This window comes from Vidua chalybeata, chromosome 1 (genome assembly GCF_026979565.1).
Source record: "Vidua chalybeata isolate OUT-0048 chromosome 1, bVidCha1 merged haplotype, whole genome shotgun sequence".
NCBI classification, from domain to species: domain Eukaryota; kingdom Metazoa; phylum Chordata; class Aves; order Passeriformes; family Viduidae; genus Vidua; species Vidua chalybeata.
In genome coordinates, this window is record NC_071530.1 from 295,182 (window position 1) to 310,392 (window position 15,211).

The 15,211-nt window shown below is 59.1% G+C and overlaps 1 protein-coding gene across 1 annotated transcript; it reads left to right on the forward strand.

The window, feature by feature from the left end:
• Positions 1-2,584: 2,584 nt before the first annotated feature.
• On the forward strand, positions 2,585-9,919 carry GBX1 (gastrulation brain homeobox 1). The gene is given in 4 exon segments (XM_053952131.1): positions 2,585-2,634; positions 2,636-2,831; positions 2,833-3,373; positions 9,115-9,919. Coding segments are annotated over 4 exon segments (1,311 nt in total). The 3' UTR covers positions 9,639-9,919.
• Positions 9,920-15,211: the final 5,292 nt, after the last annotated feature.

Below are 15,211 nucleotides of genomic sequence, written 5' to 3' on the forward strand. Positions count from 1 at the left end.
TCATCAGATCTGCTCTGCTCACCTTCCTCAGGTCCTGTGGGAATGCACCCTGGTCAGTGAAGCCCCTGCCTTGCTACAGCTCTTCCTGCCTGGCTTCCCACCCCTCTGGAAGCAGCCTTTCCTTGCTGCTCCTAGCATGGGAACAGACCAAATGTTTGAAGGGAGATGGGGGCTGCAGGAATGCAAGTGTATGATCAGGTAAGCAGAACCTTAGCCTTGGAGACATCAGTAGGGACTTGCAGGGCGCAAGCTACTGCTGTGCAGAGGGCAGTACTGAGCTTGTGCTGCGGTCTTCAGGCAGGACCTGCGCTGTGGGCACAGGCTGACATCCTCCCTCCCGTGAGAGACACAGTTCCACAGTTCACCCCCAGCTCGCTCAGTTCTCCAGCAAGGTCGCTAAAGACAGCAGTTTCCTGTTGCTCTCAAATATCTTGCTAACCTATGTGCAGGTGTGAGGTGTGGGTTGGTTACACAGAAAAGATTCATTGAACAAGTGATCAAATTGTATTTGCTCAGGAGTCAGAAAGCTGCTTGCACAGCCTGGATCTGGGCCCTTTTGAGTACAGTCTTGAGATCCAGTAACACATGGCTATGCTCTCACTTTCTCCATGGTCTAAGGTGCTTTCATAGCAGGGAATGGACCCGAGCTATGCATTGAAGATGCACCAACTTGAAGGTTCCTTTACAACAGACATCTGATGGATGAGGCAGGAGAGCTGGGGCAAGGACAGACAGAAAATGGATGCTGACCAGCAGATCTGGAGCCATGTCATATTGTGTCACAACTGGTCTCTGCGGTGGGATTCATCCAAATGCTTGTGATTGCCATTTTCCTTCCCACCATGGAATCTGGGCCCTAATCCTGGACTGGGGCCACAGCCAGTCAATGACCTTCAAAGATGAGCATCTCACTCTCTCAGCAATCCAAGGGCAGGAGGTGTCTGCATCAGAGTGGTGACAGGGATCTCCTATGCCAGGCCTCAGTTTTATGATTCAATATTTGAGCCTGGATGATTATTTTACCATTGACTTCTCCACACCCATTTCCTTGACTTGGAGCAGGACTGTTTTTGCTGTGGGGGGATAATTGAGACCATAAGGATGTGCCACAGAAAAAGGCACAAAAGACAAGAAAGAAAGAAGAGATTGTGTGATGTCATATCTGGGCCCTGGGGATTCAGATTGTGCCTGTTTAGTGGAGGAAGGCTGAGCACCCCACTTTAAGCACAGTGGGACCATTATGCCTCACTTAAATGCTCCACACAGGATCCAAGTGTCCAGCTCTGTGGCTGGGTTGGCATGTCCCACAGAAAACACACACTTCGAAGTGGTGTTCCAGACATCCTCAGGGACAAAGCAGAAGGTGATGGTAGAGAAATCCATGTGTTTACACAGATATCGATGCCACCAGGGAGCCTGGGTAGTTAAGCAGCCAGGGGTGCTGCATCCCTGGTCAAAGGGGAAATGCAGGCAGGAACACACAGGGGACTTGAGAAGAGGAATACCCCTAGGTGAGAACTAGAGGTGTGGAGTGTCACTGTGCCACTGAAACTACAGCTTGAGTGAGCACAGACATGACTCCAGCTTGCATTTCCTGGCTTCCAATCACTTTAAAAATCCTGATACTCTTCTGAAGCAGGGCTTCAGTTTGCTTGCTGCACGTCTGGTGAGCCGTGCTCTATAGACAGGACAACCCAGCTGCCGAGCTGGGGGCAGAAAGTCCTCTGTTTTAGCGTGGGGACTCCCCACAAGAGGCAGGCGATGTTCCTCCGGACACAGAGAGCACAGCGGAGCCGCGGCTCGGGAGCTTTCGCCTCGTACGGCGCTCGCCTGCTCTGCAGGCGGAGCGATGTGCACCAGGGCTGCTGGCCATCACCGGTGTCGAGTCCGACACACGGACTGCGGGGGGCGAGCGGTGTCGGGGCCGCGGGGGAGCAGCAAGAGGGGGCATTTCAGGATACACACACCCCCTCCCACCCTGACCCGAGGCCCCGCGGTCTTCCCGGCCCCGCGGCGCCCGAGCCCGCCGGTCTCACGGAGACCCCGCTCCAAGCTGACAAGGCTCCAGCGCCGAGAAAGGGCGCTTGCCCTTGCCCCGTGGTTGCTCTCCCCGCGCCCTGTTCGGGAGGTCTGCAGACACGGCACAGCACGGCACGGCACAGGCACGGCACGGCACGGGGCGGCCGGTGCCTGGCCAGGGCCGGTCCGTCGGGGCGCTGGAGCCCGCCCTTCGCTGCCGTCCCCGGACCACTCTCCGCGGGCTCGGCCATCAGGAGCTGCCGGGAGGGCCGGCTCGGGTCCGGCGGCGGGAGCCAGGGTGGTGCTGGGCGGAGCGGAGCCGGTTCGCCCCGTCCGTGGGCCCGGGCCCGGAGAGGGCTGTGCGGAGCGGCGCGGCCCCGTCCCGTCCCCACAAAAGCACCCTTGTCCTGGCCCCGTAATTGTTAATCATCAATCACCATTAATAACAGCTGATGAGGCGGGAGGGGGAGGTGCCTTCCCAGGGGCCGGCCGCGCCGGGGGAGCGGGGCGCCTTGCCCCGCCGGAGCGGGCGCTGAAGGAGGAACTCGACCGTGATGTGCAGAAGATGGATGAGAGCAGAGGGCGACACCCCCGCCCGCCTCCCCTCCCCTCCTCCCCCCTCCCCTCGGCGGCCCGGCCCGGCCCCCCCGCGGCGGGGCGGGCGGGCGGCTCCGAGCGCGCCTCCACTCCGCCGCGCCGAGCCAGCGAGCGGGCGGGCGGGCGGCAGCTCTCGCCGGGCGCCGGAGCCCACGGGAGGCGGAGGGCGCGGGCCGGGGCCGGGGCCGCGGCAGCGGCGGCGGCGGGGCCCGGCGGGCGGCGGGATCGCGGCGACTTGGCGGCGGCCCGAGCTCGCCGGAAAGTTGGTGCCGGCTGAGCCGGAGGCGCCCGCTCGCCATGCAGAGACCCGGCGGCCAGGGGACCGCCTTCTCCATCGACTCGCTCATCGGGACGCCGCCGCCGCGCTCCGGGCACCTGCTCTACACCGGGTACCCCATGTTCATGCCGTACCGGCCGCTGGTGCTACCGCAGGCGCTGTCCCACGCCCCGCTGCAGTCGGGGCTGCCGCCGCTGGCCCCGCTCGCTTCCTTCGCCGGCCGCCTCACCAACACCTTCTGCGCCAGCCTGGGCCAGGCCGTGCCCTCCATGGTGGCGCTCACCACCGCCCTGCCCAGTTTCTCCGAGCCCCCCGACGGCTTCTACCCACCGCAGGAGCTGCCCCCGCCGCGCGCCACCCCCGACGCCGGCTGCCGGCGCGGCGCCGACGGCCTGGAGGCGGAGGAGCTGCCCCCGGGCCGCGACAAGGGGCCGGCCGAGCCGCCGCTGCACTTCCCGGAGCCTTTCCCTGGCCTTGCAGGTAAGAGCGGCGCGGGCCCGTCCTGCCCGGCGCACATCAGCCGCCCCGTCTCACCCGGAGCAGCGCAGCCCCGGGGAGACCTGCCCGCTCCTCTGCGCCGTCCCAGCGGCACCGGGGGGCAGGCGGTCTTGCGGGCCGGAGCTCGCCAGGACGGCGGTGCTGGGGCCGGGGCGCGGCGGGCAGGACGGCGGGGTAGCCAATGGGTCGTGGCGGCGGGACCTGCCCTCGGCTGCACTCCCGGCCCGGCTCGGAGTACCGAGCCGATTCCCCTCCGTCCCAGGCCCGGTCCGCAGCTTTCCCGGATGGGAGCCAAACTTTGCTTGCCTCGGCCGGGCCGCGGGGCAGGAGGGGCGGGAGAGCGGCCGGCCATGGGGACGCCACGGCGGGACCGGAGCGCCACGGCCCGGAGCCGCGGCCGGACCAGTCGCACGGAGCTCTCCGAGGTCCTGGCACTCGGCCCGGGCCGAGCGAGGCGGAAGGTGGCGGGGCGTCCCACGGCTCGATCCGCAGCCCTCCCTGCCCGCACCGGTCTTGGTCCTGGTCCCTGTCTTGGTCCTGGTCCCTGTCTTGGTCCTGGTCCCGTTTGGTGCGGCGCGAGGCTGCAGCTTGTCCCCAGCATGGTGCGGCGGCCCGGGCCGGTGCCTCCCGGCGTCGCCGGGCTGCGACTACCGGCTTTCTAAAGTTTCCCCCGAGCCCGCCCCGCAGGGGCGACGGCGGAGCAGGTCCCGCGCCGAGGCGGCCGCCCGCAGCCCCGCTCTCTCCTCCGTCCCGGCCGCCGCGCCCGCCGTCTCGGCACCGGCTCAGCCCGACGGCGCGGGCAGGCGGCAGCGCCCCTCCCGGGACCCCCGGTGCGGACGGGAACGGCTCTCGTCGGGGTCCTCGCCTTTGTGCGCTGCGACCGCTCCCCGAGTGCGCCAGCACCAGCCTCGGAGACTTGTTGCTCCGTAATTCTCAGCCAGGTCCAGCACTCAGCTCTCCTCCCTAGGTCCTGCAGCACGGGGCGTGAGGGGTCCCTGCGGCAAGACACAGAGGAGCCAGCTGCTGCTCCTCTGGCGCGGCCTCTCTTGAGCTGTCTCTCCTGGCCGCTCCTGGGATCCACCTTTGTCTCACAGGCTTCTTGGTATGGATGTGTGCTGAGAATCTCTGCTGCTTCTTGCAGTGCTTGGCTGTTTGTTCTCCATCCTCTCTTTGGTCTCTCCTGGGTAAGCCCAGGTGTCTTCCGTGCCCTGCCTTGTTCATCCCTCAGAAGAGCATTTCACTCACTCAGGTACCCCTTAGACTTCTCAGCCCAAGTAGGACAATGAGGGCATTCTCCCTCCCCCTTGCCTTTCTGTGTTATTGGGTGTTCCTCCGGTGCTCCCCGGCCCCTGTGCTGAGTCAGAAGCCCAATGCAATCTTTTTTTGTGAAAGTCTTCTCAGGGGCAGCACTGCCCTGGCCAAAACCAGGTCTATACGACCTCACCTTTCCAGTCTGTGAGCAAACAAACTGCATTGTGCTTGATCTCCCTCTATGTCTCCTCCATAACTGAGCCCAATATGTTCTCTCCTCCCAAGGGACTCAGATGAACTGTCCCAAACCGTGGCCACTTCTGAATCCAAGAAATCGTACCTCTAAGATTTTTCCTGTTGCAACTGGATCATATGATCGAAGGGAAGATGTCTTCTACAGCTGTTCATCCCCCGCTGCCTCTGAGCACTGGGTTTGCTCTGGAGCCATGAGGGGTGCTTGTCCTCCTGCACAGGCATATGCCCATGTGCACCCAGTTCTGTGGGCTGCTTTGCCCACGTCCAAGAGGATTTGTCAGGCCAAATGTGCCTACCTTTACCTACTGCTTCTCCTGGCTGTACCAGACAAAACTGGAGATGGACAGTGGGGTTTGTTTTACTACCATCTTAGAGGAAACTCAGGAGGGTTGTTGTGAGCTTTTTCCAGTACTAAGGAATAGAAAAATGATTCATGTCAACAGGAGTCATCAAAAACTATCTATAAAACAGTTTGCTCTCACATCCAGTCTGTGGCCCTGACCAAAAGCAGTTGTCCAGGGAAGAGCAAGAGAGCACAACCTGTACAATGGTCAATTCTAAAATGGTACTTCCCTCACATCCAACCATCTGCACATCAGGGACTTCCTGTGCCAAGTGTTGTTTCTGTATATTTAGTAAACTTTGACTGATTTGTTTTCTGTGGCCTTATCTAATCTCCCCTGGAGTCCACCAGAAAGGAGGCATAACCTTGACATCAGCCACATCAAGATGGCAAGATGTTGCACAGATTTTTTACCTGTAGAAGAACCTTGTGAAGAATAAATGCCCCCTTTTGACAGTTTTGCTGACATTTAGCGACTTATACTCTGGAGTGACTGCTGCTGTCCCTAGGCTCTGTTAGTATCTCCATCATGCAGGTGTCTGTGGACACAGGATCAGTTGCTTCCTGGATCAGCCAAAGGAATTAATGCACTATTTTAGGACTTCTCTCTGCATCCACTGGATTTGAAAGTTGCTTCCAGTAACTGCCACCCTTCTTGAGCAGGGAGAGGCATGTAGGGAAACTGGTGATGAGAAGCAGCAAAGCTTGAGGTCTGGTTTATTTCTACAGCTGCCACAAAGGTATGACCCCTGGTGTAAGGGTACTTAACATCCCTAGCTCTCCACACCTCTCCTGGGAGCAGGTTTGTTCCTGAGCTGTACAGATCTTCTCTGAGATTCAGGCAGTACTCTGAGACTCTTTCTTGGTTTGGTGTAGTGACAGCACATTCAGTCAGGGACAGGGTGAAGTTTCTGTTGTTCCCCTTACAAACACAGGGCTCATCACAACACCCATTCCTGACCCAGGTCTTCCTGATGCTTCCCTGATAGCTTTGTCACCTGTGACACTCAAGTCTCTTCACCATGCTTTCCACATCCATGATCATAGAATTACAGAATGGTTTGGATTGGCAAGGACCTTTAAAGGCCACCTAGTCCAAACTCCCTGCCATGGGCTGGGGTATCTTCAACTACATCGAGTTTCTCAGAGCCCTGTCTGACCAGGCTTTGAGTGTTGGTGGGGATGTGGTATCCACTACTTATCTGGGCAACCCGTGCCAGTGTTTCACCACACTCATTGTGAATAATTCTTTCTTATACCTCATTTAATTGACCCTCTTTTAGGTAAAATCATCACCCCTTGTTCTATCACAAGAGACTTTAAAGTCTCTCTTTGTCTTTCTTATAAGCCCTCCTTAAGTACTGACAGGTTGCAATAAAATTTACCTGGAGCCTCCTCTTCTCCACACTGAACAACCCCAACTCTCTCGGCCTGGCCTCACAGCAGAGGTGCTCCAGCTCTCAGAACATTTTTGTGACCCCCTTTGGACTCTCTTCAATGTCTTTGACAAGATCAATGAACAGCTGTGACTTTGTGAAAAACAAACCAGCGGGTCAACCCCCATTTACTGTTTCTCGTTGATTTTTCAATCATGATGCTTTGCTTCGTGACAGCTTCACTTCATGTTCAAAGGCCTTGAAAGTCTCAGTATACCCCAACCACATGGGTGGGATCCCCTGCCTTCATTCCTTCCTTGCTGGGGACATAGTAGGTGACTAACAGACCAACATACCAATTTTCTTTGTGAACACATCCAATTTAGATTATGTTATCAAGTAGTTCCAAGTTCCTTACTGCAAACCCAGCCCTTTTATAAGACACAAATGTGAGAGAAATTTAAAATTTGGAGTCTGGTTCAGAAGAGGGTATTCAGAGATAGCACCTGTTTTGCAAACCATCATGTTGCTCAGTCTTCTTCCAATCTCCTGGGGCACAGCCTGGGCTGACAGGAGCAAACTGCCCTACAAGCACTGTTTGCTGGTGTGGCTGCTGGGATGCCATCCTCCATCCCTGGGGAATTGCAGTGCCAGGGCAGGACCTAAAAAGCCCTTGGGGAAGACCCTGAATTCCTCATAAGAGCTCTCTTACCTTGTCAGGCCCCATGCTCCACCAGAGAGAGGTGGTACACAGAAGTGGAAGCTCTTCTTGTCTTCAGCAAAGTGCTTGCATGAGGTTTTGCAACAGCAGCCAAAGTGCTCCTTGCCACCTGCTGCTGATCCTCAGCCCCACAAGCGCAAAATCTCTTTACCCTCTATGCACATGGGAAAACTTTTCCCCTGCCCCTGACCCTCAGGAAGAAAGAAATCACTCTGCAGCAGGATAGAGATGAAGGTGTTCTTTCCCACTGTAGGAAACAGGAAGAGCAGGGAGAAGATTCCAGATCTCCAAAGCCTGGTCTCAGGAAGCCACAGGCTTGCTGCAGGACTGACAAGGGATGTGGGAGCTCCACAGTCATCAGACTACCAGGAATGTCTTCTGGGCTCAAGTGGTCTCCTGCAGTTCTGTTTGTGTATTTAAACCCTGCACTGTCAGGCTTCTGAGGGCTGTTCTGCCTTTCCCACTGAGATGAGGTAAGGTGGCCAGTGATCCAGGGGCCCTGGTTGCATGTGCCAGTACCTGGACACTGCTTAGAAGTTTGGAGAGCTGCTGCTTCTCCTTGTGCATGTTGGATTATATAGAGCAGCAGTGCTTCAGGACAGCTCCTTCCAGCAGTGATTACTGGTCTTGGGTCAGACTTGAAGAATTTTCTGGTCTCTTCTAGTCTCAGCATGACAGAAAATCTTCTTCACCTGCTTGTGCATAGCTGTGGGTCCTCCCTTCATGACCCCTGTCTGTGGCTGAGAGCATGTTCTCAATTTGAGCCCTTCTACTATGGAAATTACTGCCTTCCAAACTTCTTTCCTCCGTCTGTCTCCCACCGTGTCCTCCCTTGCTCCATGGCTGTTTAATCCTTCAGACAGCAGTTTGGGACACAAGCAGCTTGCAGGAAGAGATTCATACCCCAGTCCCCTATCAATATCCTCACAGGCATCTTAACAGAGGTGTCTGCCATGATCCAAGCACTGCATTCTGCCTGATGGCCTGGGATGAGGTGCTGTCTGTTGTGTGATGTTGACAGGTTCTGTCCCTGCCCCTCTGCCCACTGCTGGGCGTAGCTGAGCCCTGAGCATTGGCTGCCTCAGCACCTTGTTCCCTGGCTGCACAGTCTGCTGTGGTGCACCCTTGGATTAGGGAAACCCAGAAGTGGGCCACCCCATGTCCTGCAGAGCCCTGCAGAGAGGTTTGCTGGGCTGGAGCTGGCTCTGGCTGCTGTTTCCAGGACAGTTCTTCAGCTCTTGCCTGGCTACTTTCTAACAGCATCGATGGTCTAGTGCACTGGGAAGAGACAGGGAGGGCTGAGCTGAGAGACAAGGTATGGCCGTTCTTTCCTATGTGCACATCCAGACAAGCCCTGGAAGTGCGATGTTCTCCGCTAGACCGAGACCGTGATGCTGCTATCGCTGGGATGGGGTTGGGGCAACTGCTGAGGGGATCAGACCCAGGGTGGCCGCCTGCTCTGTCGGTGCTGCCCCTTGCAGCCGGGCAGGCTGCGGGGAGAAGGGCGCTGGGGTCCGCGAGCGGAGCGGCTGGCGCCGCCCGCAGCAGGATCCGGTGCAGGGCTGTTGGGGCTGGAGCCGGGGCTGCCGCTTCGCCCGCTCCGGGGCTGCGGGACGCGGTAGTGACGGGGTCCGAGACAGCGGGAGGAGCTGCAGCCTCCCGCCGGGGGAGCGGGGAGAGCTTTGGGAGCGGGGGGACCCGGGCGGGGTGGGGTGCGGGCGGGCGGGGTGCGGGCGGCGGGCCGCGCCGGCGGACACTGACGCTGTGTGCCCCGCAGACGGGAAGGCGTACAGCTCAGACGAGGAGAAGCTGGAGGTGAAGTCGGCGGCGACGCCGTGCAGCGAGCGGGAGGAGGAGAGCTCGGCGGGTGAGAGCGAGGAGGAGCCCTTCCTGGACGGGGCGGCCGCCGGCACCGCGCTGGGAGCCAAGGGCAAGAGTAAGGGCGGCCCCGCCGCCGAGCAGCCCCCGCCGGGCTCCGGAGCCGGGAAGAGCCGCCGGCGCCGCACGGCCTTCACCAGCGAGCAGCTGCTGGAGCTGGAGAAGGAATTCCACTGCAAGAAGTACCTGAGCCTGACGGAGCGCTCGCAGATCGCACATGCCCTGAAGCTGAGCGAGGTGCAGGTGAAGATCTGGTTCCAGAACCGCCGCGCCAAGTGGAAACGCATCAAGGCCGGCAATGTTAGCAACCGCTCGGGAGAGCCCGTCCGCAACCCCAAGATCGTGGTGCCCATCCCGGTGCACGTCAATCGTTTCGCCGTGCGCAGCCAGCACCAGCAGATCGAGCAGGGGGCCCGGCCCTGAGCCCGGCCGGACTCCCGGACCCTGGGGCGGGTGGCGGCGGCGCGGGGCGGGCCGAGCGCCCGCTCCCCCTCCTGTGTACATGTCCCTTATTTATTCCGTGTAAACTCTGTACATACGGCAGCGTATCCTTCTGTCCGTGCCATGGGGAGTGCGGCCGCCTGGCCCTCGGGCCCTGGCCGCCCGCTGGGCCGGGCTGAGCCGGGCCGGGCCGGGCCAGGCCCTCGCTGCCGCTGGCGCTCGCCCATGTATAGCTGTGATTTCAATAAATTATTTTCTATGGAGCAAGACCACGTTCTTCCTCGCTGCAGGAACGGGGGTCCTGCGGCCCCGGCCCGGCGCGGGCAGAGAAGGAGAACAGGGAAGGGAGAGGGATGAGAACAAGGACAGAGACAGGGACAGGGACACGGGCAGCGGGCGGCCGCGCCGACCCCGAGAGGCGGCCGCGGAGGTCGGGGCGGTAAGCGGACGGGGAGAAGGGGAGGCTCCGGGCTCACCCGCCCTTCGGCCGGTGCCGGTACCGGGGCCCGCGGAGCCGGAGGCCGTGCGAACAGCAGCGGTGGCCTTGCGGGCTCCATTGCACCCGCTGCTGCGCCGGTGCCGAGACGCGGGAGAGAGAAGAGGATGGGGCGGGCCGGGAGGCGCCCGGGAGCATCCCCAGGTCGGCCCTCCCGCCGGCGGAGCCGGGGCCAGGACTGGTTCGGGACCGCCCCCGCAGCTCATCCCGGAGTGCGGGAATGCGTGTGCTGCTGCAGGCTCCCAACACGGCTGCGGCCTCTGCCCTGGCCCGGCTCCCTGGCGCTGGGATGCCCTGGGACAGGTGCAACAACAAAAGGGGCTCGCACATCCAGGCCAGCCGTTCTCTGCTCTCGAGAGCTATCGCACGAGATGCTGCTTCCGCAGCGAGCCCAGCCCCAGAACCCCATGAACCCAGTTTTGCACAGGGCACAGCTGCACGCCCAGTCAAGCGCACAAGGGCCGTGTGGCTCCTGGGTGTCCAGCCTGGGAAAACTGTTCTGATGTGACAAACATCAGTGAGTCCATGGGGCAAGGGAGCTCCCATGCCTGTGCTGTGGTAGCAACACCCATTGCAATGTCACCAGAAGTTCCTGGAGAGGGGGAGGGCTCTCTCCAGGGTTTGGCTGGGGCACCAATTGCTCACAGTTTTGATAGGGAGTTTGGGTCACAAATGGTCCAGCCAGCCACTATCACCTTCCCTGGGAGACACAGCTTGGGAGAGCAGGAACTACCCCTGACAGCCAGAGCTGACTCCACCTTCCTGAGCGCCCTCCCTGATGCCACAGCAAGGTCTGGGCCACCTGTATGCTGCCTGGGGAGCGGTGCTCCCTCCACATGTCCCTCCCCTCTTTGGCAGGTACATTCTGTTCACCTGGAGTGTGGGGTCCATGCTCAGCCTGCAGAGCTGAGTCCTCCTGCAGTGCCCTGGAGCTTCGGAGCACTGGGGGGTGGCTGTCCCTGCCCCTTGGCTGTTGGCTCAGTTGGCTTGTATGGCAAACAGACACAGACATAGCTCAGATCAGAGCAATCATTTGGACGAAGCTGTGCTTCTAGATGCCCCTGGTGGGTGTCTCTTTTCACTGAAGTATTTGCTGCAAGTACTGAGAGGGTTCTGTGGGATCCTTTCAGGATTTGGTTTCTCAGCACAGCTGGCTTCCACTGCAAGACACCTGCCTCTGTCCCTGAACCACTGACCTGGAAACAAGAAAGTATTCTCAGGAAATGCCTGGCCTGGTGCTGCTCACAGCATCCCCAGCATGGATTTGCCCTGTCCAGGTAGCAACACCTGCTGGATCAGGGGAGTAAATGTCCTGTGGCAGCAGCCCCCAGTGCCCTGCTCTCAGGAAAACTGTCGGCTCCCTTTTCAGCACCTGCACCACTTCTCCATCCTCGGGTGGGTGTTGCTCTGAGACAGGGCCTGACCTCAGCTGCGCTCCGTGGCTGCAAAGGGGACACAGCTATTTGCAGCCACTGCAGTGGCTTTGGCACGAGAACTGGTACTCACCTCTGTGTGGGAGGGCAGGGGGCAGGGCAAAGCCATTCTGCAGCTACATGCAGGGGGCTCTGCCACTACAAATGTGTCCACATGAGGGGTCTGTGCCACTGCAGCCGATCACAGCACAGCAGTGCACGTTAACCACCACACTCCAGAAAGTGTCCACAGCTCCGGGGTTGGGGCAGTGACATTAAAAAGAGGAAAATTTTATTTTAAGGTCCAATAATTCCCTTATTCCCACTGGGCATTTCTAACTGACACTGGCTTGATATGCCCTGCCTCAGTGGCAGCATGAGTTTATTGTCTCTTTAACCCACGTCCCCCACCATAGAGGCCACTGCCCACCCAAAATCCGTGTGCAGAGCATTCCCGCTCCACTGCATGCTCATCCACGGGCTGCCGCTGAGGTGGTTCCAACACCTACAGGTTTTAGCTGTGTGGAAGGTTTTGTTGTTGTTGTTGTATTAGACCAATCCCAGAGCCCATACACACTGCAACCCTACTAACAGCCATGTTGAAATCCCCACAAATGCTGCAGAGGTGCAGCTGTGTAGAGCTGCTGGAGGTGACAGACTCATGCTGTCACCAGCGCTGCTGGAGAGAGCTGCAGAGCAGCAGAGTGTTCCTGGCACTGAGCAGAGCAAAGCTCCCTGTGAACCCTGAGCATTGTGATGGTTCTGGTGCCTCCTGCACAGCGGAGAGCAAAGCCCACACTGCACTGCCCACAGTGCACAGAGAGCACAGTGCATGGCACTGCCCACAGTGCCCGAAGCAGCTGTGGCCCCTCCTCAGATGGGAGAGCTGTGGGGGCCCCCATGAGCTGGAGCTCTGGCTGCTGGGTCAGACTGGGGTTAGTGGGAGAAGGAGGGCCACAAAAAGAAACTGGGCAGTAAAGACAGACCCAGGGCAATTGAGCCACGAGGCCGGACGGGGCCTTGGGAGGTCTCTGCTCCAATGCCTGCTCGAAGCTTGTCCCATTCAAGATGCTGAAGAACTTGCCCATCTGACCTTCACTATCTCCAAGGGTGGGCAACCCCTCCTCTTTGGGCCCCTGTACCAGTGCCCAGCCACCTCCCTAGTATGTTTTTTCACTTGCATGTATTTGGAATTTCCCATCTACCAGCTTCTGGCCGTTACCCTGTGTCCTGGAGTAGGAACTGCTGGGGAAAGAATCTCCACACAAGCACTGGTACGCATGTATGTGCACAGGTACACACATGTGTGTGCACACATAGAGTAAAAGGTAGATACAGGTGCAGACACACACAGAGATAAATACATAGAGTGTGCTTATACATGGACATGTGTTTGTTTATATAAATATGTTTATACACACACACACACATATATACACACATTCATAAAACAAGACTTATTTTGCCCTAAGGAAGGCAATTTCAGCATTTACAAGGGAATTCTCCCTACCCAAATCTGTCCACTTGTTTACCTGTATGGTGGTTCTTAAAGAACTGGGAAAGGAGCAGGGATTGCATCCCACAGTGCTTATTCACTCAGCACAACATAGCTGGTCCTCAGCATTCCCTGACAAGGGGCTTGTAAGAAGATGTGATGGCCCACAATATGGTGCTGGTACTATTCATTATTCATTAGCCAGCAGCTCCAGGACTAGCTCAAGGTGCAGGAGAGAAACAATGGGCAAGAGAGAAACAACGTCCCAATGGCTGGCACCTGGGAAAGGTTGTGACCCTCCCCAACTCCTCTGCAGCCTGTGCCAGCTTGTCCAGTGTCCCCATCAGCCAGGCTGGAGCTCTCCCCAGGGCTTTGTGACTCCCTGTGCTGTGGGCATCTGCACCCACCTGCAGGGCTGATTCCCGTGGGTGGGCACGGGGTGCAGGTGTTGTAGTGGAGTGTGTGGGTGCTGTACCTGAGTGAGCAAAGGCCGAGGGGGCTGGGACACTGTCACTCCTGTGCCTTTTCCCCCAGAGGCAAGGCTGGCTGGACACATGAGGGGGCAGCCCTGTGGCAGGATCTCTGCTCTGGCCACCCCTGCATTTGCTCAGCATGATCCCAGCAGCCTCAGGTGGATGGTGCTGCCCCATGCCCACCTGTGCCCACCTACAGATCCCCAGGAAGCTGTGCCTGCTCAGCTGGGGCTGCAAGAAGTTCTGTGGGGCTTTGATTGTAAGTTGTACCCTGTGGGGTTTTTCTGGCCGTGCCCAGGCTCTCTGGGAAGTGCTGCAAACCTGTGGTATGGCTGGTTTCCAGCCAGAGGCTGCATCCCATGGATTTACTCATGGCAGAAGGCTGCATCCCATGGCTCCTGCCCTGTGGCACCCACCTCTCCCCCGGCTCGAGCCTCAGCTCGATGATGTGAGTGCTGCTAGCTGCCTGGGGCAGGGTCCTCATGGTGCTGCAGTGGTCGCTGCTGCTGCTTGGGGCCACGCAACTCAGAGACAGCCCCACTGCTGCTGCCCTGGCACAGCCCTCTGGTGCCCAGCAGAGCAGAGGGTTGGCCTGTCCCCTCCCTGGCATCAGCCTGAATGCAGACACCTGACTCCTGCCCCAAAACAGACACACAGCTCCTGCCCCTAACATGAACAGAGCTCCTGCCCCTGAGCACAGACACAGCTCCTAATCATGCCCCTAAATATGGACACACACATCTTCCCCTGCACACAGACATGCAGTCCTCCTTCATTCAGCTTGTCCTGGCCCAGGGCCACCTGAAGCCACACTGGTCACCTTGGCACCCAGATGTGCTCCAGCACATGGTCTGGCCCATCCTTGGCTCCTTGGGATGGTGTCAGAGCCTGCAGGGATCTGGTGGTATTCCCTGCCCCCAGGTGCCAGCAAAAGGGCGTCACCAGGATCCCCAGCACCTCTTGGCAATCCGTGGGCAGCAGCAGGGCACGGGGCCTGTCCCCACGGGCTGTGTGCCCACAGCAGTGCCACTGCCAGGGCTCCGGGTGCCCTGAGAGGCCTGCACCGCCATGGGCACTGCATGGGCCGTGGGGCTGCTCAGGGCTCTGTGGCCCCAGACCTTGGATGATCTCTTGGGTCCCTCCCAGTTCAGGGTATTGCATGATTTTGATTCCAGAGCTGTCCCCGCATGGCTCCTGGTGGCATGGTCGTGGCTCGCAGCCCCACCTCCAGCCCCAGTGTCACAGGCAGAATGTGGGGGCAGGCAAGGGGGCTCCCGGGGTCAGAGCTGGGTCCAGGCTGGGCACCCGGGGGCCTGGGGCAGGGCTGGGATGGGAAGGGAGGCGCCAGGGCTGGGTAGGGCGGGATCCCGCGCGGGAGATGATGTATGGGCAGATGTATCAGATCGCACAAGATAAACAAGCAGTGAATTTCATCAGGGCCCATCATGGCTTTAATTTGGCTGCCTAATGAGTCAGATCCAGCCGCGCAGATAAAAGTTGTCAGAGCCGCAGCCCTAATGAATTTCTTGCCACTTGTAATCAAGGCAGCTTGTCTGAGGGGGATGATTAATGGGCCCCAGAGGAGCTGCCGTCCCTCGGCTTCCATTCCCGTTAATGCAGTCGCCAGGAAATTAACCAAACCCAGCACTGGGCTGGGGCCAGGGCCGGTGTGGGGGCAC